At 51.5% G+C, this 26,351-nt stretch overlaps 1 protein-coding gene across 5 annotated transcripts in view; it reads left to right on the plus strand.

Annotated features, from left to right (window-relative positions):
* Abcc3 (ATP binding cassette subfamily C member 3) overlaps positions 1-26,351 on the plus strand; it is a 42,531-nt gene continuing 16,180 nt past the window's right edge. For 4 of the 5 annotated variants that reach the window (XR_012438629.1, XM_020156283.2, XM_074046035.1 and 1 more), the window contains exons 1-17: positions 1-136; positions 13,445-13,621; positions 14,011-14,136; positions 14,353-14,490; positions 15,249-15,374; positions 15,591-15,652; positions 16,371-16,502; positions 17,428-17,619; positions 20,785-20,962; positions 21,056-21,217; positions 21,694-21,786; positions 22,885-23,088; positions 23,208-23,354; positions 23,753-23,840; positions 24,195-24,261; positions 24,472-24,598; positions 24,681-24,857. Coding sequence is in view for 4 of the 5 variants with exons in the window: in XM_020156283.2 (XP_020011872.1) it covers positions 92-136; positions 13,445-13,621; positions 14,011-14,136; positions 14,353-14,490; positions 15,249-15,374; positions 15,591-15,652; positions 16,371-16,502; positions 17,428-17,619; positions 20,785-20,962; positions 21,056-21,217; positions 21,694-21,786; positions 22,885-23,088; positions 23,208-23,354; positions 23,753-23,840; positions 24,195-24,261; positions 24,472-24,598; positions 24,681-24,857 (2,241 nt within the window). In the remaining variant the exon portion in view is untranslated. The remainder of the gene's footprint in view (positions 137-13,444; positions 13,622-14,010; positions 14,137-14,352; positions 14,491-15,248; positions 15,375-15,590; positions 15,653-16,370; positions 16,503-17,427; positions 17,620-20,784; positions 20,963-21,055; positions 21,218-21,693; positions 21,787-22,884; positions 23,089-23,207; positions 23,355-23,752; positions 23,841-24,194; positions 24,262-24,471; positions 24,599-24,680; positions 24,858-26,351) is intronic. The other variant, XM_074046034.1, reaches the window with a different exon arrangement.

Raw genomic sequence — 26,351 nt, forward strand, 5'->3', positions numbered from 1 at the left:
TGGGCGGAGCGCGGAGTCAGAGGCGGCTCCCCGCGTCCGCTCTGCTGCCCTGAGCCGGCGATCACCGTCCTCGCCGCTGCGCCTCGGCCACATGGACGCCCTTTGCGGCTCCGGGGAGCTCGGCTCCAAATTCTGGGTAAGGCGCGGGACTCAGGGGCCTCTGCGGCGCGGGTGGAGTCCACCGGAGCCGTCTGGTCCCCTACGCCTGCCTTCCCACTGGGCCAGCAGGTGGCAGGTGTCCTGGGAGGGAGTGCGCGCAAGGCCAGCCCTGAGATAGCCTGGGAGCCCAGGAGTAGGCGATGGGCGCCGAGAAAGGATCTGGCCAAGCAGCCCGAAGCGTCTCGGCGTCGGGGATCTGCCTTGTCCTGCCTTTCCTTGCCGCGTGGAGGAGCTCTGAAAAGCAGGCGTGAGGTTCCTGTCGGGCGCAATGCATGGCACCCAGGAAATCGGGAAGTGCCCTAGCTGGCCTGATCGCCCCAGCCTCTCTGTTGGGTTGGCCGCAGAGTGCGGGAGCACTTAGCAGCTTCCCTGGCGAACCCTCCAGCAACTGGTCCTCTGATTATGGCTTGGTTGTCCACCCTGCACCCCTTGCCCTGGGATTCCCCAGGGCATCCAGAACCTCTGCTCAATCAGGGTGACTGGCTCCCTGCAGGGCCCCATCGTTTTGGGGAAGAGTTTCTGGCACCATTTCTTTGGCCAAGAGCCACCTGGCTGCAAGTCCGTGGACTTAGGAGAGAGGCGGTCCCACTCTGGAGACAGGCCCTTACAGGTTCAGAGTATCAGAATTCCCTTAGCCAAACCCTCTTCTCTCACGGATGGGAAAAAAGGAGGCCAAAGAGGAAGCCACTTGCCCAAAGGCACACAGTTCCATAAAGTTAGAGCTGGGATTTAAAAAAAAAAGGCAGGCCTTTTGTAGAAGTTTAGCTCAGTTGTATGGATTTTTTGCAATTTGGGGCAATAAAGTACCTGTAAAATAGTATCTTTGGGGAATCTCTCTTTTTTCTCTAGGACACTAAAGAGTTAATCCAAGATGATGCTATCTCCCCATCAGTATCTTTCTTACTCCTGAGCCTGGACTAAGTCACCCACACCAGGGTCCAGAGGTTGTATCTTTGGCTTAAGAGTATACCTCCTTTTCACTGCTCACTTGAACCTGACTGGTGGGGGTGGGATGTGGTCATGGTGCCAGAGATAATCAGGCTTAAAATTCAAGAAGGAGTTGTGCAAGGACCCTTGTTCTAGGGTGACAGTGAAACTGTGGGTGCTTAGAACTGAGCAGGCTGTCCTCATGGAACCTGAAGTTGGAAACTCAGAACTCCTTTCTTGTCCCAAGTTCAGGGACCGTTTAGCTCTACGCTAATGTGTGACTGTGGAATCAAAGAGTGTCATCAAAGAGTATGAGGCCTTGCAGAAACTAGCCCAGCCTCTTATTGTCAGCACAGAGAGAAAAGTCACCTGGCTGGTGTGACTGTGGTGTGGTCAGGGTACCATGCTATTGCCTGTATAATTGGTTATAGAGTGCTGGACTAGGAGAGAGGAGCCCAGGTTACGGTGCCAACCGCCAACTTCACCATAGCTGGCTGTACCTTTGAGCCACTGGCCTCCAAACTTCTCTTTACTGTGCATAAGCTGTAGGTGCCTCCTCTGAGGACCTTAGGCACAGCAGGAGTGAGAACATCTAGATCCTGTCTACCTTGCATGGTCTTACTTGGCTACTTTCAATGACAGGGAACTCTGTTCCCCTGCCCACCCCAATTTCCAAACACCTTCCATCTCCTTGGTTCCTGAAAGCTGTTCAGGTGGCTGGGGATTGCCAGGGGGTGTGAAGAAACCAGAAAGGCTCCCCTGGTTGGCTCAATCTGAGAATCTTCATTGCTGACATGAGGGGGGCTCTCAGGCCTGGAAGATGGAACCTGAGCTATAGCTTAGTTACCCAAAATGCTGAGATTCTAGGCAACTCATTTGTGTCTCGATTTTGTGTGTGTGTGTGTGTGTGTGTGTGTGTGTGTTATTGGGGTTTGAACTTAGGGCCTCATGCTTGTCAGGCAGGTGCTCTGCCACTTGAGTTATATCTCCTGCCCTTTGTTGCTTTAGTTATTTTTCAAATAGGGTCTTGAGTTTTTGTCCTGGGGCTGACCTCAGACAGTGATCTTCCTACCTCTGTCCTCCCATGTAACTGGATCACCGGCCCAGCTTATAGATTGAGATGGGGTCTTGCTAATTTTTGGCCCCAGGCTGGCCTGGAACTTCAATCCTCCCAATCTCTGCTTCAGAAAATAACTGAGATACAGATGTGAGCCACCTCACCTGGCCAGGTGACAATGCTATTTTGCATCCCATTTGCATTGCATATCATTCAGGTAACCTATTTGTGGGAAGTGGCTGGGGGCAGCCAGAAAGTACCTGAACCTGGAGGGAAAGGGTGGGAGGGATGGGGTGCTCAGGGCCATCTGGGTTCCTTGGTTACCAAGCCTTTCCCTGGCTTATTCTCATGGTCTTGCTTTCTCCACCTGTGGAGAGAGAAATAATCCACCTTGAACTCACCTGACAAGATTTTTGTGGGGATCAAGTGAACTAAGGAATGTAAAATGATTTTGAAAACCAAGAAACTTTCTTGGCAGGTCGTGGTAATTCTGGGAAGAGGAGGGGGGACAAAGAGAAATGAATTTAGCAGGAATGTTGGACCTGAGATGTCCTATAAGAAAAGGACTGTTGGGTTGAGGCTCCCACTTCAGCTGTTTGCTGGGGAGCTGGTGCGGGAGTGGGGAGGTTGATTTTAGCTAAATCCATCAGCCTCAGTCTCAGTCCCAGCTTGCTATGAAGATAGGAGACTGGAGGGCACCTATGACCCCCTGGGCATATGCATACATACACCTGTGCACTCACACACATCTCTCTCTCCCTCTTCTTACTGGGCATGTTACCAGCATCTCTGAGCATGCCTTAAAATTTGTATGGAAATAAATTCCAAAAGAGTGGATTGTGGGACCAAATTACCTCACTACTCCTGAGGCCAGAGATGCCTCTAGAACAAAGGAGGAGGTTGTAGTTAACCTTTGCTCTGCCCTGCTGCCCCCTGCCTGGAAGACAACTCTGTTGTGTGCTTTAGAGGTTGGACAGCACTCAGTGAGGTTAAGAAAGTACAAAAGAAGGGGCTGTTTACTCTCAGGAGGAATTGGCCTGTTTGCAAAGTTAACCTTGACCTGCTGGCCCCAGGAAGCTCAGAAATCCAAAGATCCTGACCATGAACCTGTCCAAAGATGGCACTGAGGGGGGGAGAAATGGCCCAAACAATGTATGCACATGTGAATAGATGAATAAAAACAAAACAAAACAAAAAAACCAAAGATGGCCCCGGCTGCCTGATAAGTAGTGAGTTACCTGTCACTAGGGGTGTATAAGCATTTGGTTAGTGACCACTTGGTGGGGATGCTGGAAAGGATTCAAGCCAGGGAGGGAGGTAGAGAGTCCTACCTTGAGATTCTGTGACCAGCCGGGAAGAAGGAAGGGTAGACAATGGGGAACTGCCAGACTCCTCTTTCCCTGACCCTCCGGCTGATCCGAACATGAGCTTACTTAGCAGCAGCTATTATCTAGGCCCATGGATCCCCCACTGGTCAGGCCCGCATGGGACTTGTGTCCTCACTACTTCCTTTTTTTATTTTTTTTTTAATTTTATTATTCATATGTGCATACAAGGCACACTCACTACTTCCTGAGCTGTTTACCTACCCCAGGAAGGCAAAACCTTGCTCCCTTGGAGGCCCAGCTCTGTATTGCCTCCTCTACTCTAGCTAGTCCCAATTCTGTCACCCACTAGCTATGTGACTTTGAGGGTGTCAGTTACTCTCTGGGTTGTAGCTGGGCTTGGGTGGGTTCTGCCCCCTCTACTCCCTGAGGTCTGGAGTCTCCCAGTAATGATTCTGGGAGGATGACCCTTGGGTTGGGGCTAAGACCATGATTAAGACCTTTCTACTTTTGGGTTCCACGTATCAGAATCTCCCAGGCCTCCTCTTGGGTTGTTGTCTAGCATGAGGGTCAGACACCACACTGTAACAGACAAAGCTCACATTTCAATGTGTTTTGGCTCTCAAATGAAGTGAGGGACATGCAAAACTATGTAGAAGCTGGAAGTGGCAGTGGCAGTGGCAGTGTTCCTAAGGTGGACAGATAGGTGAAAGGTAACCACTCCTTAGCCTGCTAGGCACCTTCCAGGAACCTATCCTCCCCGTCAGGCTAGGGCTTTGAGTATCTCCTCTTTCATCCTAGATGGAGATATGGAACCTGGTGCTAAATGGCTTTGATCTCTGAGCTTTTGGCTTCTGACTAAGAGATATGATCCCTTGTGACCCTACACTGGCTTCTCATGTCCCCTGGGCCTGGGCTGAAGGCAAAGACCAGAAAGGAAGTGAGTCAGGGACATGGCTTGGGGGAGTGAACTTTACCAAGCCTGCTGGCTGACCCCAAACAAACAAACAAATAAAAAAATGGTCTTGGAGTACCAGCCAGCCTCCAGGGAAGGTGGTCCCAGCAGGGACTACAGTTGACCTACCTAGGAGGCAAGGACAGAGAGCCTGGGCTAAGTACACCCCACCACCACTACCACATACATTATGGGGCTGTTCCAGGGGCAGAATCCCTGCTGTGGGACATAGGACTGAGTGTACCCTTTCTAGGTTGGCTGGGCCATCCCTTCCCCCACCAGGAGCTGCTCTTATTTCTGAGGCTGGTCCAGGGAGCCCCATGCTGCTGGGTAGGGTGTGGTGGGAATAGGGGCCTACCCTGAACTGGATTTCTCCTAACTGCTTATTCTGGTTTTCAGTCCATTTCCCTCCCAGATCCCCCAATGGTCCATTGCCCAGGTGCTAGAAGCCCTGGTCTATGGGAAGAACTACAAAACAGAGAGACACCAGCGTAGGCTGCACCTTTGGGAGAGCTGAAGCCAATGGTGTCACTCTGGAGCCTTATAGGGTACAGAGGGAGCAACCCATGAACCTGTGGGTAGAGATGACTGCCTGCATTCAAACCCTGTATCAGCCATGGGTCTCAGATGTTAGGAACATTACATGATAATCCTGACACACAGAAGTGCTCAATTAACCAAGGCTGTTGTGGGCTGGCAGGCTCCTTTTAGGAGTAGGCTGCCCAGTCAGAACTGGGAGCCACAGGCTGGCTTCAACACAGTAGCTAAGTGCTGGTGAATGGGGTCAGAGTGTGCCCTTTCCCTTTGTGCACCTCCATTTCTGCTGAGGTACATGATTTGTCAGTTAGTCCCTTCCCCGTGATCTCAGGGGCTGCCCATCGGTGGCCCGCCTTCTTCCGCCACTCAGGATTAAGGAAGTAATAACTCTTCTCATGGCAGCTTGTCAGCAGGCAGTGCTCCAGGGGCTGGGAAGTCCCTGGCAGAACTGGGGTAGAGGGCCCTGGGGTCCTTACCCTCACCTGCCGCCCGTTTGAATCTGCAGGGATTTCAGCCTTGGTGCCCACCGAGGGGCATCTGCCATTCAGTCTATTCTAGGTGCTGGACCTTCTGCCTTATCAGTCCTATCCAGCTGTTTAATCACAGTATTAAGGAAGCTGCTGTTGCTATGGAAACTGTGTGGGCGATGGTGGGATGGGGCTGTGGGCCCTGCACTGCCTCCCAGCTGGTGTTCTTCAGACTGGGACTGGGAAGAGAGCCTTCTCCATCCTGCCAAAGGGGTTTTGGGGACTGTTTTTGGATCCAGGAAATGACCTCCACTGACCCTGTCCGTACCTTCATTTACAGTTAACTTTCTTTGGACCATAGGCTCCTTTGGTTTGTCAGGACCGTGGCCTTGGTGCCAGGCAGAGAGCATGCTGTGCTCTTAGTCACGTGGCTGCTGAAGGGCTTGGGAGAGCACCCTTGTCTTTTGTTCAGCAAATGTGCAGTCAGTGCCTTCTCTGGGTCAGCGCTACTCTGAGCGGGGGGGTGGGGAGCACCAGGGTCAACAGAAATGGTCTTTTAACAAACGTCCTCAGAGAGCCCATTTTCTGGGTAAATATGATAAATAACTCAATTATATTGAATGAGAGAAGATGATAAGGGCTGTGGAAAAATAGAATGGGCTGAGAGGGACCGGGTGTAGGGACAGGTGGGGGTTGGGGAGTGAGTTATGGGTCAAGGTAGATGTCCATGAGAAGAAGCAAAACCTTGCAGGCTATGGGAATATGAGGCACATGATATCCAGGCACAGCTGCCCTGAGCCAGGAGCAGGGATGGAATGTGAAAATGGGCCCAGAGGCCAGGGCACTGGGGTGCACTGAGACAGGGGAGTCTGGGGGAGGAGGTCTGGTAGGTAGGGGAGCTGATGAGGGCCATACAAGGTTTTACACTTTTCCTCTGAGTGCTGGGATGGCCTCAGTGTGTTAAAACCGAGGAATGACATGGTAGCATGGTCTGGCTTAAGTTTCGAAAAGGCCTTTCTCTGGTCCCAGTGCTAGAAAACACTTTGAGGGCACGAGGCAGGGCCAGAAGCAGGGAGAGCAGAGAGGGGTCTGTAGAAGTAATCCAGGCGGGACAGATGAGAGTGAGCCAGGTAAGGTTGCCTTTCTATAGATAAGAACAGTTGAATGTGGCACCATCAGAGTTCGGCTTCATCATCAAAGTGGACAGGGTTTGCTGAGGGTTGGGATGTAGGATTTGAGAGAAAGAGATGAATCTGGATGACCCCAAAGATTCCAGGGGAAGAGTTGCCATCCACTGAGGTGGGCAGGCTGCAAAGGAGGGGGTGATCCAGTTCTGGACCTGTTGTGTATGGCATGTCCCATAGATGTCCTAGTGAGGGCCTTGAATTGAATGATTTAGGGACACAGGAGTGGACAGGTACTCGCCGCCTCTGGGGGAGTCTGTGCCCAGCTGAGACATGCTTATCTCAAGGAGAGGAGCCCAGGCTGTTCTCCCTGAGGTCAGAGTGGTCATCCAGGCCTCACACCTCAAGGTCCTTGCCTGTGGCCAGTGTAGGTGTCTATGAAATGAAACAGGGTCCCGACATTTGATACCCTGTCACCAGCTTCCCCCAGTGTGGCCTGGTGAGGTCTGGATCTTTCCTTTTTATTCTCTGCATGTGGGAGGTGGCTAGGGGGCTGTCCTTACTCACAGGTGGAGACTCAAGAGTTAAAGGTGCTGGCCCACAGTTGTCACTCATAGTGACAGAGCCATATTGCATCCTCTGCATCAGGGGTAGATTTTCTTGTGGCCACTCCCTATTGGCATTAAATAGGCAGGCCATGTCCCGGCCCACCCAGCCAGGCAGTGATTACATCTCATCCTCATTCTTGGACTTCTGTCCCTACATGCACTCCTTTGTCATTCATTGAGTGGCTTCTAGGCCTGTCCTTGTGCTGGGAGTTGGAGGGTGTGGACAGGATAGGAAAAGGGCAGGAGGAGGACGTGGTGACCACTCTCAAGGGCTCAGGTAAGTGTAGGAGAAATGAGCTGTTCACATACATAGGTCCAGGCAACATGGGTGGAGGAGCGACCCCCCGGCTTGACATCACCAAGCCTGCTGCCTGTCCCAGCTCCATGCTGCCAGATGTCCTTGAATTTATTGTTACAGCAGGTGGAACCCACTTTCTCTTTTGTAACTTGGGCCTAACTACACCCATCTTTTATATCTCTGCAAGTTATTCTGAAACAACAACCGGAAAATGATCATGTAAGTATGGTAATAAAATGCCACATAAGCTTTAGGGGACTTTGTCATCTTCCCTTAACTGACAGCCTAGGCCATATGACAAAGCAAAGTCAGAGCTGAGGCACCTCAGAGAGGCTTCCTGGAGAAGGCAAGGCCCACAGACCTGCAGGTCAGAGTTAGGGGTGACCTAGGGATGGGCTATTGGGGTGGGGTGGGGCTGGGCTGGCGGGATTGCCAAATTTAAAAGCAGGGTGTGGTCACCCACTCATTCACAACAGGACCTTTCACACAGTGGAACACACAGGATTGAAGGCAGAGGGTTTGCATCACATGTACCCTCCAAACACAACTCTGAGTGGAAAAAGCCAGCCAGGAAAGATACATACCATTCTGGTTCTTTTATAGGAAGAGCAAAAATGGACAAAATTAATCTATGTGATTAGAAGTCATGATAGGGGCTCCACTTGGGATGGGTGGGAACTGGGTAGGAGCAAGGGGTGTCTCCATACTGCCAATGTTCTGATTCTCTCTCTTTCTCTTTCCTGGTGGTATTGGGGTTTGAACTATTCAGGGCCTCATACTTGCTAGGCAGGCACTCTACCTAGCATTTGAACCACTCCACCAGCCCATTTTTGTGTTGGGTATTTTCTTTCTTTCTTTTTGTGGACTGGGGTTTGAACTCAGGGCTGCACCTTTTTTTTGTGATGGGTTTTTTGAAATATGGTCTCATGAACTATTTGCCTGGGCCAGCCTCGAACTGTGATCCTCCTGATCTCTGCTTCCTGAGTAGCTAGGATTATAGGCCTAAACCTCTGACTCTCTGCTTCTGGCTCTTGATTTGGATGCTGGCTACACAGTTGATCTTGCTGTGTGTCAAAAATTCATGGCGGTGAATTTGGATATGTGTGCTTTTCTGTAAATATGTCATAATTGCATAAAAAAGTGTTTTTATTAAAATGAAAAAAAAGTTGGCCTGGGCCAGATTAGCTATGGCTGCCTCCTCTCCCTCCTGGGGTCTCTGACTGAGCCTAATGTGCTCACGCCATGGGAGCATAGACATAGAGCATGCTTGGATGCACGCCTGTCGTCCTAGCACTACATAGCAAGACCTGTCTCAAAAAACCAACGGCTGAGGGTTAGCTCAGTAGTAGACTATTTGCCTAGCAGGTGCAAGGTACTAGGTCAATTCCTAGCACACTCCACCGACAGGTCACTGTGTCTGCACACCTGGCCCTCTGCCAGGGGAGCAATGATGCTCAGGGAAGTGGAGCTCCCAGCAGATGCTGAGTCTAGAGGAGGAAGGGTGCTCGGGGCAAAGGAGGGAGATCCCGAGCCAGGCCTACTATCCACTCTCTGGAGACCATAGGATTTTAACAAGTCACAGAAAGAGGGACCAGGCTGACCAAAAGTGTCTGAGTGGGAATCTCACCTCGGAACCAGCTTAGGGTATAGGATGTTGGCTGCAGGGAAGGGAGGGGGGACAGAAGGTGGAAGGAGACACCTGAGGGGGGTCTGGAGGGCCAGGGCAGAGCAGCGACTGCAGCTTTGTGGGTGTGCCGCAAGGGCCACCAACTTGAGTTGCACAAAGAACTATTCTGCAGTAGTGCCTGGGCATTACAAGGTGGAGAATAACCTGGAGAGGAGGCAAGCTGAGGAGAGGGAAGCGGGTATGTTGGCCACTTCCCTCCCAGGAGAGCTTTCCAGCAGGTGGAGAATCCAAGTTCAGTAGTTCACATAGCTAGATCATTCAAGGCCCTCTGGAGGCTCTGCATGCCATAGTAAGATGCTCATACTTTGTCTTCTAGGCAGCAGGGAGCCACTGAAGGCTTAGAGGGAGAGTATAATATCATCTTTACAATTTATTCATTTTTTCAATAAGTATTTTACTTATTTAAGCAACTTTTTCTGAGTACCTACTGTGTGCTAGGCACCATTCTAAGGAATTAAGATATGTCAGTAAGTGAAATAAAGGTTTTTTCTTTCTTCCTTTTTTTTTTTTTTTTTTTTGGTACTGGGGCTTGAACACAGGGCCTACACCTCAAGCCACGCCACCAGCCCTTTTTTGTGATGGTTTTTTTCGAGATAGGGTCTCAAGAACTATTTGCCCAGGCTGGCTTCGAACCGCAATTCTCCTGATCTCTGTCTCCTGAGTGGCTAGGATTACAGGCCTGAGCCACCAGTGCCCAGCTGAAATAAATTCTTTCCTTCAAGGATAGTACACGTCGATAGGAAGAGATGAGGAAAGCATAATAAAAAAGTGAATTAGGTGGTAGGTGCTATAAAGAAAAAAAAAGCAGAGAAGAAGGTGGGGGGGTGGGATTGCTGGGGGCAGGGTACAATGGCAGGGTAGGTCTCATTGAGAAAGAAAGACTTAGGCATGTGTGCAGAGCATTCCAGGAAGTGAGAAGAACATGTGCAAAGATCCTGAGGCAAAATGTACCTAGTGTGTGCTCAGGCTGGTAGAATGAGGTCCTGAGCTCAAACCCTAGTGCTACCAAAAAAAAAACAATCAAAACTTAGCGTGTGCTCAGGAATTGCAAGAAGGTTGGGTGGCTAGAGGGAGGCAGCAGAAGCAGAGAGAGAAGTCATGGGTCAAGGGGAAGGGACACTGCAGATCTTTGTAGGTTGTTATAGGGTGCATTGAATGGAGATTTTCTTTTTGGTATACTGAAGGGTTGGAACTCAGGGCCTCACACTTGCCAGGCACGATGAGTGCTACCATTTGATTGGAATGGAGATTTCTAATCCACGTTGGATAAAGCCCTGGTGATTTGAAGAGCAGTGGACTGGAGAGAGAAACTTGGAAGTCAGTGGCACATAGATGAGACAGGGAGAGATTACCAAGAGTGAGTACAGATAGAGATGAGGTAAAGAGGAAAGGACTGAGTCCTGGGCCACTTTTACATCAAGAGGCAGAACCAGCAGAGTCTGAGAAGGCATGACCAGGGAGGAAGACGGAGATATTACCATCCAAATGTTACCCCTATAGAAACCAAGGCCAGAGACCTGAGAGGTGAAGCAACTTACCCAAAGGCACACAGCTTAAAAGAGGTGAAGCCAGGACACAGACACCAGCCTGTCCAGCTGCTGTTTTTCCACCGAAGTCCATAGGACCTTGGTTGGGAGCACGGGGCAGTCTTGGCAGAGGCAAGCAAGGCCAGCAGAGGTTCCAACAGGGAGTGAACAAACTTGGTGTAAGAGGTGTTGAACATGAGGTGGCTGAGGAAAGATGAGGAAGCCATCACAGAGACAGCGGGAAGTGGCTGGGAGGTTGAGAGGGGCCTGGAGCTATTGATGTGGATGTAGAGTTCTCAGTGCAGCTGTGAACAATGATGACAGAGAACACAAAGATGAAGGTCAGAGCCTGGAGGCTAGGGCTGGTGGGCACAGGGTCCAGGAGGAGGAAGAGAGGGAGAGAGGGAGGGCAAGGAATGCTTGCCTAGGAGCAGGGCAGACAGGAAAGAGACATTTTCGAAGGTGGGGGCAAGCCCACAATATGCAGGGAGGCCCTGCATGAGAGCAGAAAGGAGCTATTTAATTTGCTGTTAGAAGGACTTTTGGTTCTAGAGGGTGGCCTGAGTGTTAGCCCCAGGACTTCCTGATCTTCCACTGAAATGACAGTGAGGAGTAAGAGTTAAGATCCTACAAGGACAAAGGAGAGGTCACAACAGCAGACCAGACACCAACGCTTCTTTTTCTTTTCAAGTGTAACTGGGGTTTGAAGTAAAGGCTATGTACTTGCAAAGCAGGTGCTGTACCACTTCATCCACACCTCCAGACCATTTTTTTCTCTGGTTCTTTTGGAGATGGAGGGGTCTCGTGAACTATTTGCTCAAGCTGGCCTCAGACCAAGATCCTCCCGATCTCAGCCTCTCAAGTAGCTAGGATTACAGGTGTGAATTTAACAGCACCTTCTTAAGAGGTGGAAAACAGGTGGGAGGGCTGACCACCAACATAGAGGTGGGAGACTAGAAAAGCTCCAAGGAGGAGGGGCTGACAGTGGGAAAAATGTGTAAGGAGAGGCTAGATACTCAGCTTGCTTCCCTACCCTCTCTGAAGGACAGGCTAACCCCAACCACCCCTCCCCCAGAAGCCTGCAGTCTATTCTAAGGCCTCAGTAAAAGTCTGCACGCCCCCAGCCTCATCCTCATCCCAGAGGAAAGGCCTCCAGAATCTGCCAGTTTGGTGGGGAGAGAGGGTCTTCTCTAAATGATCAGGTTCCTACTTGATTCCTGTACAGCAAAGCCCAACTGCTATTGAGCCCTGCTGCTCCCAAACACACAAGGTATCCATCAGCTATTGGGTGTCTCATTGGAAAATACTGAGATAGCCAAGCCTCCAAAATCACCCCACATTTGGGAAAAACCTCCAACTTGAAAAACAGAAATTAAATGATAATCATTTCAATTGGCAGTTAGAAGGGAGGTGGTTATATCCTCAGGCAACAGTTGTCTCCAGGTGGATGGGATTGTGAGCAGTTTTTCTTGTTATTTTATATTTTCTGAGCTTTCTATAGAGAACATCTAACGCTTTGCAAGAAGTGGGGCAGGGAAGCAGAGCACTGCGGTTTACTGAAATCCTAGCTATTTGGCAGGCAGAGATTAGGAGGCCAGCCCTGGCAAAAAGTTAGCAAGACCCCATCTCAACCAATAAAAACTGGTGTGGTAGCGTGTGTCTTTCTTCCCAGCTATAGAGGAAGCATGAACAGGAGGCTCTCAGTCCAAGCATGAATGACAGACCCTATGGGGGAGGAGAAGGAAGGAAAGATTAGTACATTGGTGGCTTTTGTTACAAGTAACGTTCCCAAACTGTGATCAAAGTAACACGGGAGTCTCGCAGCAAGGCAGAAGGAAAAGTTTTACTTCGGAAGGATGCAGACACAGACCAGAGTCTAATTAACAGAACACACTGAGCGGGGAGTCAGCTCAGTTTTTACCTCTCTGCCCCTCACCCTGATTGGAGGGGTTTGGGTTCACAATCTCCCCAATTGGCCACTGGACATTTTGCTCATCAAGCACTTTGAGATTAGGGCATCTTTGTCTGACCTCGAGAACCTGGCAAGGTCAAGCAGCGTTTCACAAAGCATGTAGGCAGCGATTGGGGGAGGCTAGCTGGCGTCTGCACAGTGATGGTTTTACATTGACTCCTTTGACAGAAAAGACCCAACTTTAGTTGATTCTCACACTTTAAACAATCTCAGTAAAACATGTTTATGAATGGATTTATCACCCCAGCCTTTTCCAAAAGCATTTTAAGGTATAGTCATAGTACAAGACAAGAGACATGGCTGACGGAGCAGTTTCAGACTTCCAGTGCCAAAATCAGGACAGTCCCGCCTTCCCAGTGATGGGTAGTCAGGCTAGACTTTGTAATTTGAAGAGATCTTTCCACATCCCCTTGATCCTGGCTCGCACACCCACCCAGGGAGGGAGGTGGGTAGGGCAAGGATGGACCATTTCCATTTTGAAGCCTCCAAGGACAAGGGAAACCCCCTTTCCTTCCCTGGGAAAGGCTGAGAGAGGAAGGGCTCTGAAACTCAGTAGACGGGACTTTGAGAAAACCATTTTTTTTTTTCAAAAAAGAGTAGGAATTGAGTGACAGAAAAGGGGGCACAAAGAGGCACCAGGGAACTCGGGGAGCACACACCAGGGTAGCACCTGCTCACTTACATTTATGTGGAGGCTCTCATCCTCACCTCCACCCCCACACAGACAGATGGAGTGGCTCCCTGGTCCAACCCAGTTCCCCAGGAGGCAGCCACAGCACAGAATTGCTCTCTCTGTCCCCAGGACTCCAACCTGACTGTGTACACCAACAACCCGGACCTCACTCCCTGCTTCCAGAACTCTCTGCTGGCCTGGGTTCCCTGCATCTACCTGTGGGCTGCCCTGCCCTGTTATCTGTTCTACCTGAGGCACCACCGCTGTGGCTACATTGTCCTCTCCGTCCTGTCCAGGCTCAAGACGGTCAGGGGTTCAGGGCTGCCTAATGGGTGGGGCGGGCTGGGACCTGGAGATTCTGCTTTTAATGAGCCCCCTAACTCACCACCCCCTCTAACCCCCAAAGCTGGACTAAGTTCCCAGAATCACCTGCTCTGTAGCTCTGGCTGCGGCAGCCCACCAACTGGGGCTGCAATCAGTTGAGCTCTTCTCTGCCTGGGGAAGGTCAAGAAAGCTTAGCAACATCAGAGCTTCCCACCCTCACCCCCAAGAAGCTTCTGGCCAATGCCCCTCCTGGCTCTCAGGGCCTCTCCCAGGTCTGGTGGCTTCTGATGGTTTCAGAAGCAAAGTCCCTTCCCCAGTAGGGACTGTTTGTGGCTGTGGGGATGGGGATCCAACCTGTGCCCTGTTTTTAGGCCCTGGGTGTCCTGCTGTGGTGTGTCTCATGGGCGGACCTCTTCTACTCCTTCCATGGCCTGATCCACGGTGGGGCCCCTGCTCCCATCTTCTTTGTCACCCCCCTGGTGGTGGGGATCACCATGGTCAGTGTGGGGCCCAGGAGGCTGGGTGGGGAGGTCTCTATGTGGTGTGAATTGTATTGGGGGGCCCTATGGGCTCAGAGGAGGAGGCTGGATACCTGGGAGTTGGAAGAGGATAGGGGTACCTCTGGAAACACCTTGCCACATGGGGTAGTGAAGAACAGAGACAAGTCCAGATGTGTGTAGTACTGCCCAGCCTCCCTTGCTCTCCCCGCACAGTTGCTGGCCACCCTATTGATCCAGTACGAGCGGTTGCGGGGTGTGCAGTCCTCAGGGGTCCTCATCATCTTCTGGTTTCTGTGTGTGGCCTGCGCCATCATCCCTTTCCGCTCCAAGATCCTCTCAGCCATAGCACAGGTAAGAGGGCTGGGGCGGGGAGGGGCTCCAGGTCACCGCTGGGTTCCAAGCCCTTCCCTGTTGCCTCTCCCCACTCCAAGGACCTTTTCTGTTCAGCACTTTTTGTGTTGCTCTCACTTGCTGCACCCCTGCCTGGAGGCAGGCAGGAGTGGGGAGACTGTGTATCGTAGGGACACGGCTCAAAGTGGTAGCCCCCACTGCCACAGTCAAGTACAATGTCTGGTGTGGGTGTCAGTCGGTGTCTGTGTCATGAATTCATGTGTGTGGACGTACATGAAGAGCTCTGGCTTACCTGGAAGTCCCATTAGTTGGTTCTCCTTCTTCCTACCCTTCTCAGTTCCTGGTCTTTCTCTCGCTCTTTGGTGATGGTGAGGGGGTGTGGAACACTGGGAGGGGGTGGAGCTGGTGTAGGACCTCCCATTTCTCCCTTTTGGGGAGAGGAGCAAGAGCACAGGCTGTGACTCCCTGGGGAATCTTGGGCAGCATCCCATTGGAAGCTCTCTTGGCTGTAGCTTGTTGTCCTGGTTAGACAAGGCAACATAAGTAAAGGGCTGATGCAATGCCTGGCACAGGGCAAGTTCTCACCAGACTACAACCTCCAACCCCATGATTCGTCCCCACCTCTCAGAATCCTCTGGGTGGGGACCCAGAGGCCCCCTGGGTGCGGCCTCCTACACCAGAGGAGCCTGACACCCTGAGGGCCTCCTCAGGGCAGGGTGTGCAGGGCACTTCTGACATCCTGTTCATCCTCCCCCCAGGGCAAGATCTCAGACCCTTTCCGTTTCACCACCTTCTATATCTACTTCGCCCTGGTGCTCAGTGCACTCATCCTGTCCTGCTTCAGGGAGAGGCCGCCATTTTTCTCCCCAGAGAATGTCGACCCTGTGAGTTTGTGACGAGGGTGTGGAGGCTCCGCAGCTTGCTCCCCAGCCCAGCTGGTGCCAGCAGCCCCAATCCTTCTAGTAGCTTCCAGAGGGGGAATGCCACCTCCACAGCCTGTAAACCTACGCTGGGAGCAGGAAGGGCCTTCCTTTCTGTACTGTGCTTTGAGAGACTGGTGGACACTCCTGATTCCCCTTTCCCATTCTCTCACCTTCTAGAACCCCTGCCCAGAGGACAGCGCTGGCTTCCTCTCCCGCCTGTTTTTCTGGTGGTTCACAAAGTGAGTTGGATCTTGATGCAGCCTAGGCCAGAGGAGGGGAGACAGGAAAAGAGAGGGAGGAAGGGGAGCAGTCCAGGGACCTGAGGAGATGGTCTGGCTGGCCCCATACTCACACCCATGTGGGCAGAGAGCAAGCCAGGGTGGGCAAATATGGCTGTTTGGGCTCCGTGGTGGGGGGAGCCAAGCCCAACAATACTTCTAGGCTTCAGGCCAGCCCTGCATTTCTCAGGCTGCAGGGAAAGGCCCAGGGGGCTGAGAGGAGACTGTAAAATTAGTTCTTAGCTCTTCTGTCTGGGATAAGCTTGCAGCTCGTCATCAGTCCTTAGCAGCCCCTCAGAGTGGCTTGAGCAGGATAATTGTGTCTGTGACCTGGGTGACAACTCATTAAACACATGGCACTGAGGATGCACCTGAGGCTGGGCTGAATGCGCCCCTGCCTCATCCACACCCATGCTCAGCTAGCATGGATTTCATTGCCAAGGCCTTGGGCAGATGGGGATTTGGGGAAAGGGAAAGAGGGGAGAGGTAGGACTTGGGCTGAGGGAGACAGTAACCTGCAATCTGCTCACTGGGAGAATGATCGTGACATCTCCCTTGGGTGCTGCAACCAAAGGAGACCTCTTGCCCCATTTCTGGAGACCTTGGGGCCCTGATGACACTGGCCCCAGGTCCAGGCTGCTAAATTCTGCCCCGCTGACTACCCCACCTCCCTGCTCAGGTTGGCTATCCTGGGCTACCGGCGTCCCCTGGAGGCTCAGGACCTCTGGTCCCTGAACAAGGAGGACTGTTCCCACATTGTGGTGCAGCGACTGCTCAAGGCATGGCAAAAGCAACAGAACGGAGCTGCAGGGTGAGTCCCTCCCATGTGCCCAGCTTCCCCTGCCCTCCCCCATGTCCCCATTCCCCTGCATCCCTCCCCTTCACACCCCCCCCAGGTCTCCTTCGGCTGGTATACCTGGGATAATCATATGTGGGGGTAGGGGGAGCAAGTGGAGGGTTGTCTTGGTAGCCTCTGGACAACTCAGGTGGAAGCATAGGCCTGAGTAAGACCTGTCCTCCCAGCTCTGCTGAGGGCAGGAGGATGACTGACACATAGCACTTACTCTATCCCAGGCATGGTCCTTAACGGGTAGATTCCCTCACACCCACAACCCCGGCCTTGGGTTCAGCCCAGAGCCCATGGCAACCACTAGCTGTCAGAGGAACCAAGGACTTGGGCTTGGTTACTCGTACCTTGGCTCCATGGCTTGGAGCATCTGGAAGGGCAGTGAGACACCACCCCTAATACACACACACACACACACACACACACACACACACAGTTGCCTGCTGTACCCACTCTGTTCCTCCATGCCACCTCCACCCCTTCCTGTTCCACTACCCAGAGACTGGACCATAGTCTTCCTTCCCTTATCTCTTCCTCCATCTCAACATCCTCCTGAGCCAGCCCTGGGGAGGCAGAGAGAGGGCCAGAGGCTATGAAGAGTTGAGTTGACAGTCCTGGAGGTAGCAATTTGGCTATCCCTTCAGAAACCTTCTAACACCTGCAGACAGAAGTCACCTGGGGAATTCTCATTCTGTCTGTCCACCTCCAAATTCTGACAGCCAAGAAAACAGCTTGCCCCCCACACTCCTCCTCACTCCTGGCCAGCCTCCTTTTCCTCCTCCTGCTCTTCCTCCTTCTCCTCTTCATTTCTGGCCAGCCCAAACTAGCCCTTGTTTTCTTGGGGCCCAGGTGTCCATTCCCACCCACCATTCCTTCTTCCCCTAACCAGATCCAAGGCTACAGCAGCAAATGGGAAGAAAGTTTCTGGTGAGGACCAGGTGCTGTTGGGCGGCCCACTCAGGTCCCGGGAGCCCTCCTTCCTGCGGGCCCTGCTGACTACCTTCACCTCCAGCTTACTCATCAGTGCTTGCTTCAAGCTGATCCAAGATCTACTCAGCTTTGTCAACCCACAGCTACTCAGGTCTTGCCACACTCCCTCTTGTTGCAGCCCCTCCCTGGGTAGAGGGCTGGGCCAGGGGGAAGGATCAATGTATAGTGAAAAGAACCTAAGACCAGGAACTGAAGAGGCTGTCTCAACTTTCTGTGTGACTGTTGGCAAGTGGCACTGCTTTTGTACCTCGGTTTCCCCATTCACATTTCACTTCTATTTGCCCAGGCACCATGGTGGAGTTGTTAACAAGCATGTCTCTTTAACCTTTTTCAACAGACTTCTAGGGAACCCTGCTCCCATTTTAGAAATGAGAAAGCAGACACTCAGAAGGGTGAAGTGCCTTGACCAAGGGCACACAGCTGGTAAAATGAGTAAGATCTGAGGTCCATGGCTCTGAATTCTAGCTACTGATCTTTCCACAACCTCTGTCATCTGTCATGCGAGATGTTTGGACTAGTAGGAGCTCTCAAATGACAAGGAGGGGATGCCTAGCAGTTGAGCCCTCAACCCCACACCCCTCCATGTGTACATTGATTAGTTTAGCAAACAGTGATGGAGCCCGCAGGGTTCCAGAATTGTGCTACACACTAGGGATGCCAAGATGATAAGATTCCATCTTGACATCTTATGGAAGAAACCAATAGTAGTTTAGTTAGAATACAGTGGGTTAGAGGTATACAAGGTACCTGGAAAAACTCCTGGAAGGGCCAGGAGGCCAGCCTGGGACAGCAGGGACACTTACCAACTCAGGAAGTTATCAAGTTTGGAGGGACAAATAGGTAAAGGACCAAGTGAAAGTGCAGCCCAAGCACAGTCATAAAAGGCTGAGAGAGCATGACTCTACAGGTGTTTCAGACGGCTGGAAGAAACAGTACCAAGGGAGGAGCAGGAAACAGAGCTGGAGCACTAAGGCTGACCTTGAAAAATGGGAAACTAGGGAGGGGAATCTGATTTGCACTTCAAAAGAATGGCGCTGCTGGCAGTGCGGAGGAAGTGAGCCAACTAAGTCAGATGCAAGTGTGGTTAAGGTTCAGGAGCTAATCTAGACATGGGTGTGCACCAGGGAAAGGGAGATGTCAAGGGCAGCCTGGTTCTGCCCTCGGTAACTGTACTCCGATGGACCTTTCATTCAATGATGAGCTCAGAGGGAGGAGGATGCTGGCCATGGAGTGCTGCTGGCCCTGCAAGGGAGAGCCCCATTAGGTGGAAGCCCAGGGTCCCACATTTGGGGTTTGGCTCTCCTGAACAGTGAGTGAGAGGGCAAGGCCAGAGAACCCTAGCAGAGCCCTAGGGGTTCTGATGGGTAAGGGAGGAACACTGGATAGATTCAAGGAGCCAGAACTGGGGACATACCTGGAACAGAGTATGTGTCGCAGAGAAGGGGTAGCCCCCTGCGCTGGTCAGCTGGGGATGTAGCTCAGTGGTAGAGCACTTGCCTAGGATGGGGAAGGCCCTGGGTTCCATCCCCAGCACTGAAAAAAAGAAAAGAGAGAGAGAAAGGAAGAGAGGTAGGAAAGAAGGAAGGAAGGAAGAAAGTTAACCAGCAAACTAGACCCTGTGGAAGGCAACATGGAGTTGTTTATGACTTTGCCAGAATGGAGGTCAGGACAGAAGGAAAGGGCATAAGAGTAGTGGGGACTGTCTGCAGTGGGGATGGGGACATAAAAGTTTAGAATGTTGCTGCAAAGAGAGGTGGGTTTTCAGGGCTGCCCTAACAAATTACCACAGCATGGTAACTTGAAACAATAGGAAGTTCTTTCATCAGTCCAGGCAGCCAAGTCCAAGTCAGGGTGTTGGCAGGTTGGTTTTTCCAAGAGACTAAATGAGCATCTGTCTTGTGCCTCTCTCCTAGCTTCTGGTAGATGCCAGCAGCTCTTGGTGTTCCCAACTTGTAAATGCATCACTACAGTCTCTGCCTCCATAAGCACATACCTTCTTTGTGTGCCTCTGTGTATGTGTGCAAATCCCTCTCTCTTAGACGTGGTCCCTGGATGAGGGCCTATACTACTCCGATATGACCTTATTTTAACTTGATTACAACTGCAAAGACCCTATGGCCAAAAGAGATTCCATGCATCCCATTCATAGGTACCAGGGGTCAGGACCTGAATGTGTCTTTTTGGGAGAAACAACTCAATCATAACAGAAGGGTGAGCCTGGCTCTGATGATGGCTGGAGGGCTTCATGAGGCCAAGGGCAGGTTTGTCCCAACATGAAGAGACTTGATCATGTTAATGAGTGATGGCACATTTGCTGCCAGCAGCAGCAAAGATATTGAAGATCAGACAACAATGGGGTGTGTTCCTGCAGAGGTGGATGGGGTCCAGGGCTCAGGGAGACAAGATAGGGCTTGGAAAGCCAGAGGGACACCTCCTCTTCTGAGGCAGTATAAAAGATGAGGAAAGGTGTTTGGACAGAAGTCTGTGGGTGGTTAAATGAGAAGGCAGAGAGTGGAGACAAGTCAGAAGGTAAGAGATGAAGAAGGCCATGGGAGCTGGGGATCAGTGGCTCACACGTGTAATCCTAGCTACTCAGGAGGCAGCGATCAGGAGGATTGCGGTTCGAAGCCAGCCCTGGGCAAACAGTTCCAGAGACCCTTTCTCAAAAAAACCCATCACAAAAAAAAGGGCTGGTGGAGTGGCTCAAGCACCTGCCTAGCAAGAATGAGGCCCTGAGTTCAAACCCCAGTACCAATAAAAGAAAAAAAAAGAAGAAGAAAGCCATGGGTGAGGAGGACTAGGGCCCAGAAGAACGGCAGCACTAGTAGAAGGATGAATTCAAGGTGTAAGAGCCAAGTGGCCCTAGAATCTTCAGTAGCCCAGAGGAGCAGAAAGGTGTAATCAGTGGAAATGTGGCACTTCTTGCCATGTGGTTCAATTTGGTGAGAAGAGCAAGCAGGTGAGGCTGGTGATGAAAGTGACAACAAGCTGGTGGAATGGTAAGAAAGTGACAATGAGGCTAGGTAGCAGGGTCCATAGGGGACAGGGAAGGAGGTGCAGGCTGAAAGGAGCAAGGATGAAATGGTGGTCTTGAGGCAGCACTGGGATAACCCCTGGCCCAGGTGGGGACTGTGAAGGACCAGCAACCTACCTGAGGGATTTCAGAGGCAAAGGCGCAGTGGAGGCTGAGGGTGGAAGCAGAGGGAGCAGCTTGGGGGGAGCACGCCCGTCCTCATGCCTCATGCCTCTCTGGCAGTATGCTGATCCGGTTCATCTCTAACCCTGAGGCCCCCACCTGGTGGGGCTTCCTGCTGGCCGGGCTGATGTTCCTGTCCTCCATGATGCAGACACTGATCTTACACCAGTATTTCCACTGCATCTTCGTGTCAGCCTTGAGGCTTCGCACGGCCATCATGGGTGTCCTCTATAGGAAGGTCAGCTGGGGCAGGGCACAGGGAGAGGCCAGTTGGGAGAGGAGCTGAGGAGAAGCTGTTGGGTCTAGTCCATCCCCTGCTGTCTTTCTGCAGGCACTGGTCATCACCAATTCAGTCAAACGTGAATCTACTGTGGGAGAAATGGTCAACCTGATGTCCGTGGACGCCCAGCGCTTCATGGACGTGTCCCCTTTCCTTAACCTGCTGTGGTCAACACCGCTGCAGATCATCCTGGCAATCTACTTCCTCTGGCAGGTGACTCCCGAGCCCTGACCTCTTCTCCCTTCCTTGGTCTTTGCTGCTGAAGGGGCAAGAGGGGGTTTGTCTTGGCCATTGGAGGGGGTGTGCTGTACGCACAAGACCTTCCCTAGATACAGGGACTTCCAGGATGCTGGTGTACTGTGATCCACCCCTCAGAAGCCAGGGGCAAGGGGGACTTGAACACAGGGTGGGTATAGCTCTGTCATTGTCCGTTTGCATTATCCTTCCTGTCTGTCTAGACAGCCTTTTCTGTCTGCCGTTTGCCCATCTGGTGTCATTATCTGATAGCAGGCTGCTGCTGCTGATATGGTGGTCATTCTGGCTTTCTGTCCGTTTGGCTGACTAATGGCTTTTTCCCTCCTGCCCAGCATATTTCAGGTCAGCAGGTCTCTGTTGAGTTCTGTATAGATTTTGATTATCTGTCCATCTATCTTGTGGACTGTCCATCCCTCTCCCTCATGTCTCTTTAGATCCTGGGTCCCTCTGTCCTGGCTGGAGTGGCTGTCATGATCTTGCTGATTCCACTCAATGGAGCTGTGGCTATGAAAATGCGAACCTTCCAGGTGTGTGCTCTCACAGGTGCCAGCTCCTGCCTGGAGTACCTGGCCAGGGGTCTGGGGGCAGTGTTTACTGAGGCAGGAGGATCACAAGTTCGAGGCAAAAAAAAAAAAAAAAAAAATTTGAGAGAACTTTTTCCACTACACTGTGCTAAGCACAGATGGCCATTCAGTCCATTTGTAAACATTTACTGAAGTCCTGAGTAGTTTCCCACTGCATAGAGAATAAATGAAAAATTTCTTAAGACCACCCACCAGGCTTCCTCTGATCTTACAAGTCCTGGTGCCTATGGTCTGACCAAATTCTAGCCAGGCTGGCCTCCCTTGTTTTTTCCAAGTACCGAGCTCTGTGCGCTCCTGGGCCATCACATGTACTGTTTCCTCTGCCTAGAACACTCTTCACCCCTCCTTGCCTCTCTAACTTTCCCTTCCTTCATCTCTCAGCATAAACATCACTTCCTCCAGAGATCCACCCCAATTACCCAGTCTAAGTTAGTTTCCCTGTCCCCACCCCTTTTTCACAGCATCCTGTTACATGCCTTCAGCACATTCATACCTATTTATAATTAAGCATCTATCCGGGTAATTGTTTCTTATTATCTGCCTCCCTCATCAGATTGTCAGCCATATTGTCTGAATTGTCATATCCTCTATCTGGCACATGGCCTAGGACATAGTAGGTGCTCAGTGAATAAGGGTAGAATGAATAAATTAATTTGATGTGCCAGACCTTGGACTAAGGTCAGAAGGACAGAGAAATAAACAGTCCACACCCTTTGTATGTATCTAATGGGGAAACATATGTAGTAAAGGGATGATGACAGGAACGAAAGGAAAGTGCAACTTGCTTTAGACATCCTAGGAAGGGAGCAGAAGGTACTGCCTGCAAAGCTGGTGACCATGGCACTGAGGATGGAGCTGAATTTCTCAGGCAGAGGACATGGGTCAGGGAGAAAGGGGCTGGGCATGCCAGGTTGGACAGGAAAAGGTGAGGTGAGCTGTGTGGAACGGCTGCAGTGTGTAAGAGTGAGCCCCGTGGGCAGGAGGTCTGGGGAGGGAGCGGTGCCTCCTATCTCTCTCTCTTGTGCTCGCTCCACTGCACAGGTGCAACAGATGAAGCTTAAGGACTCACGCATCAAGCTGATGAGTGAGATCCTGGGTGGCATAAAGGTGCTGAAGCTGTATGCCTGGGAGCCCAGCTTCTTGGAGCAGGTGCAGAGCATCAGGCAGGGTGAGCTCCAGCTCCTGAGCAAAAGTGCTTACCTGCAGGCCATATCCACCTTCATCTGGGTCTGCACCCCCTTCCTGGTAAGGCTCTCCGCTGGTGCTGGGCTCCAACCACCTGCTTGGCCAGCCCACGTCTCAAGGTCCCTGGTGTGGCGGGGCCCAGCAAACTCCACCTTGACACCCACTTCCACGCTGCCCAGGTAACACTGATCACCCTCGGGGTGTACGTGTGTGTGGACGAGAACAACGTGCTGGATGCTGAGAAGGCCTTCGTCTCTGTGTCCTTGTTCAATATCTTAAAGACCCCTCTCAACATGCTGCCCCAGTTAATCAGCAACCTGACCCAGGTAAGCCAGGCAGGACTGGGCTCCACCGGGATTAGGTCAAGGTCAGACAAAGGTCACTTAGGGTCAGGGGATAATCAGGGGGAGCTCCTGGAGATAAGGGAGGGACATGAGTAAGAGTTGTTCAAGGTTACGGAAGGTTAATGGATCCCGTGGAGTCTTAGGAGGTCAGGCATGTTCGCTGGAGAGCCGAGTTGTAAACACAGCCTCTTACTAGCCAGGGCCTTATCTTTGGGCAGTGGGAGCCATGAAGACTTGGTCATGGGAGGGGCCCCAACACCGGCCAGTTGGACCTCAGGGGACCCTGCCTAGCGCAGGATGTTGGGGACCAACTGAGCAAGGGTAGAAGGGGTGCAGGGTGGGAGAGGCAGCCTCTAGGGCTGACTCACACCCTCTTGCAGACCAGCGTGTCTCTGAAACGGATCCAGCATTTCCTGATCCAAGATGAACTTGACCCCCAGTGTGTGGAGAGAAAGACCATCTCCCCAGGTCCAGACATCCCCTATCTGGGCTGACTTGGTCCCAGCTTTTACTCCCGAGCATCCTCTGTTCCATGCTTTCTAAAAATATCCTGTATTTTTAGAGGAGGACTCTAAAAGGAGTCCTCCTGTGACTCCTTTTCTTCTTTGCACATCTGCTTTAGCTCTGTGGCCCCCTTTCTCCCTCTTCCATATCCTCTGCTCTCCTTCACTCCTCCCCCAGGGCTCCTCTCCTTCTCCCTCTGGCCTTCCTCCAGGGAACCCTTCCCCTTGCCCAGGCTCCTCCCCAGCCCTCTTCCTCCAGGCCCCTGTCTGCTTCCCTATCCCCTGGGTTTCCTGAGCCTGAACATCTTGATCCTCCCAGGCTACGCCATCACCATACACAATGGTACCTTCACCTGGGCCCAGGACTTGTCTCCCACCCTGCACAGGTACCAGCTTCTCCCACTCCCTTCTCAGCTGCTCAAAGTGGGTGGAAGGTCAAATCAATTGTAGTGCCTTTCTTCCCTTAGTCTTTGGCTAGAAATGCAGGAAGAACCTCCACTTCCCAGGGTGGCATCTGGCAGGGAAGAGGGCTTGGGTCTGCAGGTAGAAGGCTGGGGACCTGATCCCTACCTCTGACTGGGGCTCCTTGCTTCCAGCCTAAACATCCAGATCCAGAAAGGAGCACTAGTGGCCGTGGTGGGGCCTGTGGGCTGTGGGAAGTCCTCCCTGGTGTCTGCCCTGCTGGGGGAGATGGAGAAGCTGGAAGGCACAGTGTCTGTGAAGGTGAGAGGGGTAGGGGCTCCTGGGTAAGGGCAGGAGGCTTGGACAGCTTTAGGCAAACACTGAGGTAAACTTCTGTGCCTAGGGCTCTGTGGCCTACGTGCCCCAGCAGGCGTGGATCCAGAACTGCACTCTGCAGGAAAATGTGCTGTTTGGCCGAGCCATGAACCCTAAGCACTACCAACAGGCTCTGGAGACATGTGCCCTGCTATCTGACCTGGAGGTGCTGCCTGGTGGAGACCAGACAGAGATTGGAGAGAAGGTATGGGTCCCCTCCCATCCCTGAGGACCAGCCATGCAGCTGCCCACCTCCTACCAGTCCATGTCCATATATTCATTCATTCATTCATTCATGTAAAATCATGCCCAGCTCTTGCCGGGCACTGGGGAAACAGATCTATTACTAGGAGAAGGTAACTCATGAGCACATGGATTCTGTAGAATGTGTTGAGGCCAGACTGAAGGCCTGTGCAGGGAACAGGAAAGGGCACTGAGACACGACTCTGCAAAAGGAAAAGCATCACTTTTGAGCTGAATCTTAACAACTGAGGAAGAAGAGTGCATCATTCAGCTAGTCATCAGATTTTTTTTTTTTATTAAATACCTGCTATAGGTTAGGCAACACAATACAGTTGTGAATGCACCCCAGGCTAAAATCTCTGCCTTCATATAACTTACATTCTAGTGGGAGAAAAGACACTAAGTGAGAAAGTAAAATACAGGGTTTTGGATAGTGCTAAGGGGAAAAAATAAAGCAAGATAGGAATATAGGAATATGTGCAGGGCCAAATCATTTGGGCTGTCTTGGGAAAGCATCATTAAGAAATTCAGACCTCAACAAAGAGAGAGAGCAAGCCATGTCTGAGGGGACCCTAGAACCCTGTCTGGGTTATAGAGCCCCATCTTGAGCCATGGAGCTCTGTTTAGGACCATGGATCCTTGTCTGGAGGGCATAGAGCCTTGCTAGGGTCATGGAGCCCTGTCTGGAGGCATCTGAGGTAGAGTGAGCAGGAACGGAAAAGGCCCAGGCAGGAACATGACTGGACATTGGACCAGTAAGGAGGCCATCGTGGCTGGAACAGAGTGAGAGGCAGATCAGGAGGAGAAGGTGAAGCCAGAGGGGTAATTTAGAACCTTGCAGGCCACTTAAAGAAAGCTTGAAGAGTGTGAGCCAAGGAACCGTATGTAGACATGGATGGACATTCTGCACATTTTAGCCTGACAGAAGGTTAGGAAATGGGGCTGGCGAGATCTTGGTTAAGATTTTGGCCTTTATGGTAGAAAACATGGGACATTGGCAAAAGCTGAGGGGTATTTTGCTGTTCGGTTTTTAAGACAGGCTCTCACTTATATACCCCAGGCTGGCCTCAAATTCGAGATCCTTCTGCCTCTGCTTCCCCAGTGCTAGGATTATAGGCATGGGCTAGATGCCTGGCTGTTTTTGTTTTTTTTTCTTCCTTTCTTTTTTTTTTTTTCTTTTTAGTGCTGAGGATTGAACTCAGGGTCTGGTACTTGAGTACTCTACCACTTAAGCCACATCCCCAGTCCTTTTTGCTTTTAGGTTTTTTTTTTTTTTTTTCCCCCCTCCTGGGCCAGCCCCACACCATGATCCTCTTGTCTCTACTTCCTGAGTAGCTGGGATTACAGGCATATACCACCATGCCTGGCTTTGAATTTTCTTTTTTAATTGACTCATTTTAATTGTGGTAAAGTATACATAATATAAAATGTACCAATTTAACCATTTTTTCAGTGC

The sequence above is a fragment of the Castor canadensis genome, chromosome 11 (assembly GCF_047511655.1).
Source record: "Castor canadensis chromosome 11, mCasCan1.hap1v2, whole genome shotgun sequence".
In the NCBI taxonomy this organism is placed as follows: domain Eukaryota; kingdom Metazoa; phylum Chordata; class Mammalia; order Rodentia; family Castoridae; genus Castor; species Castor canadensis.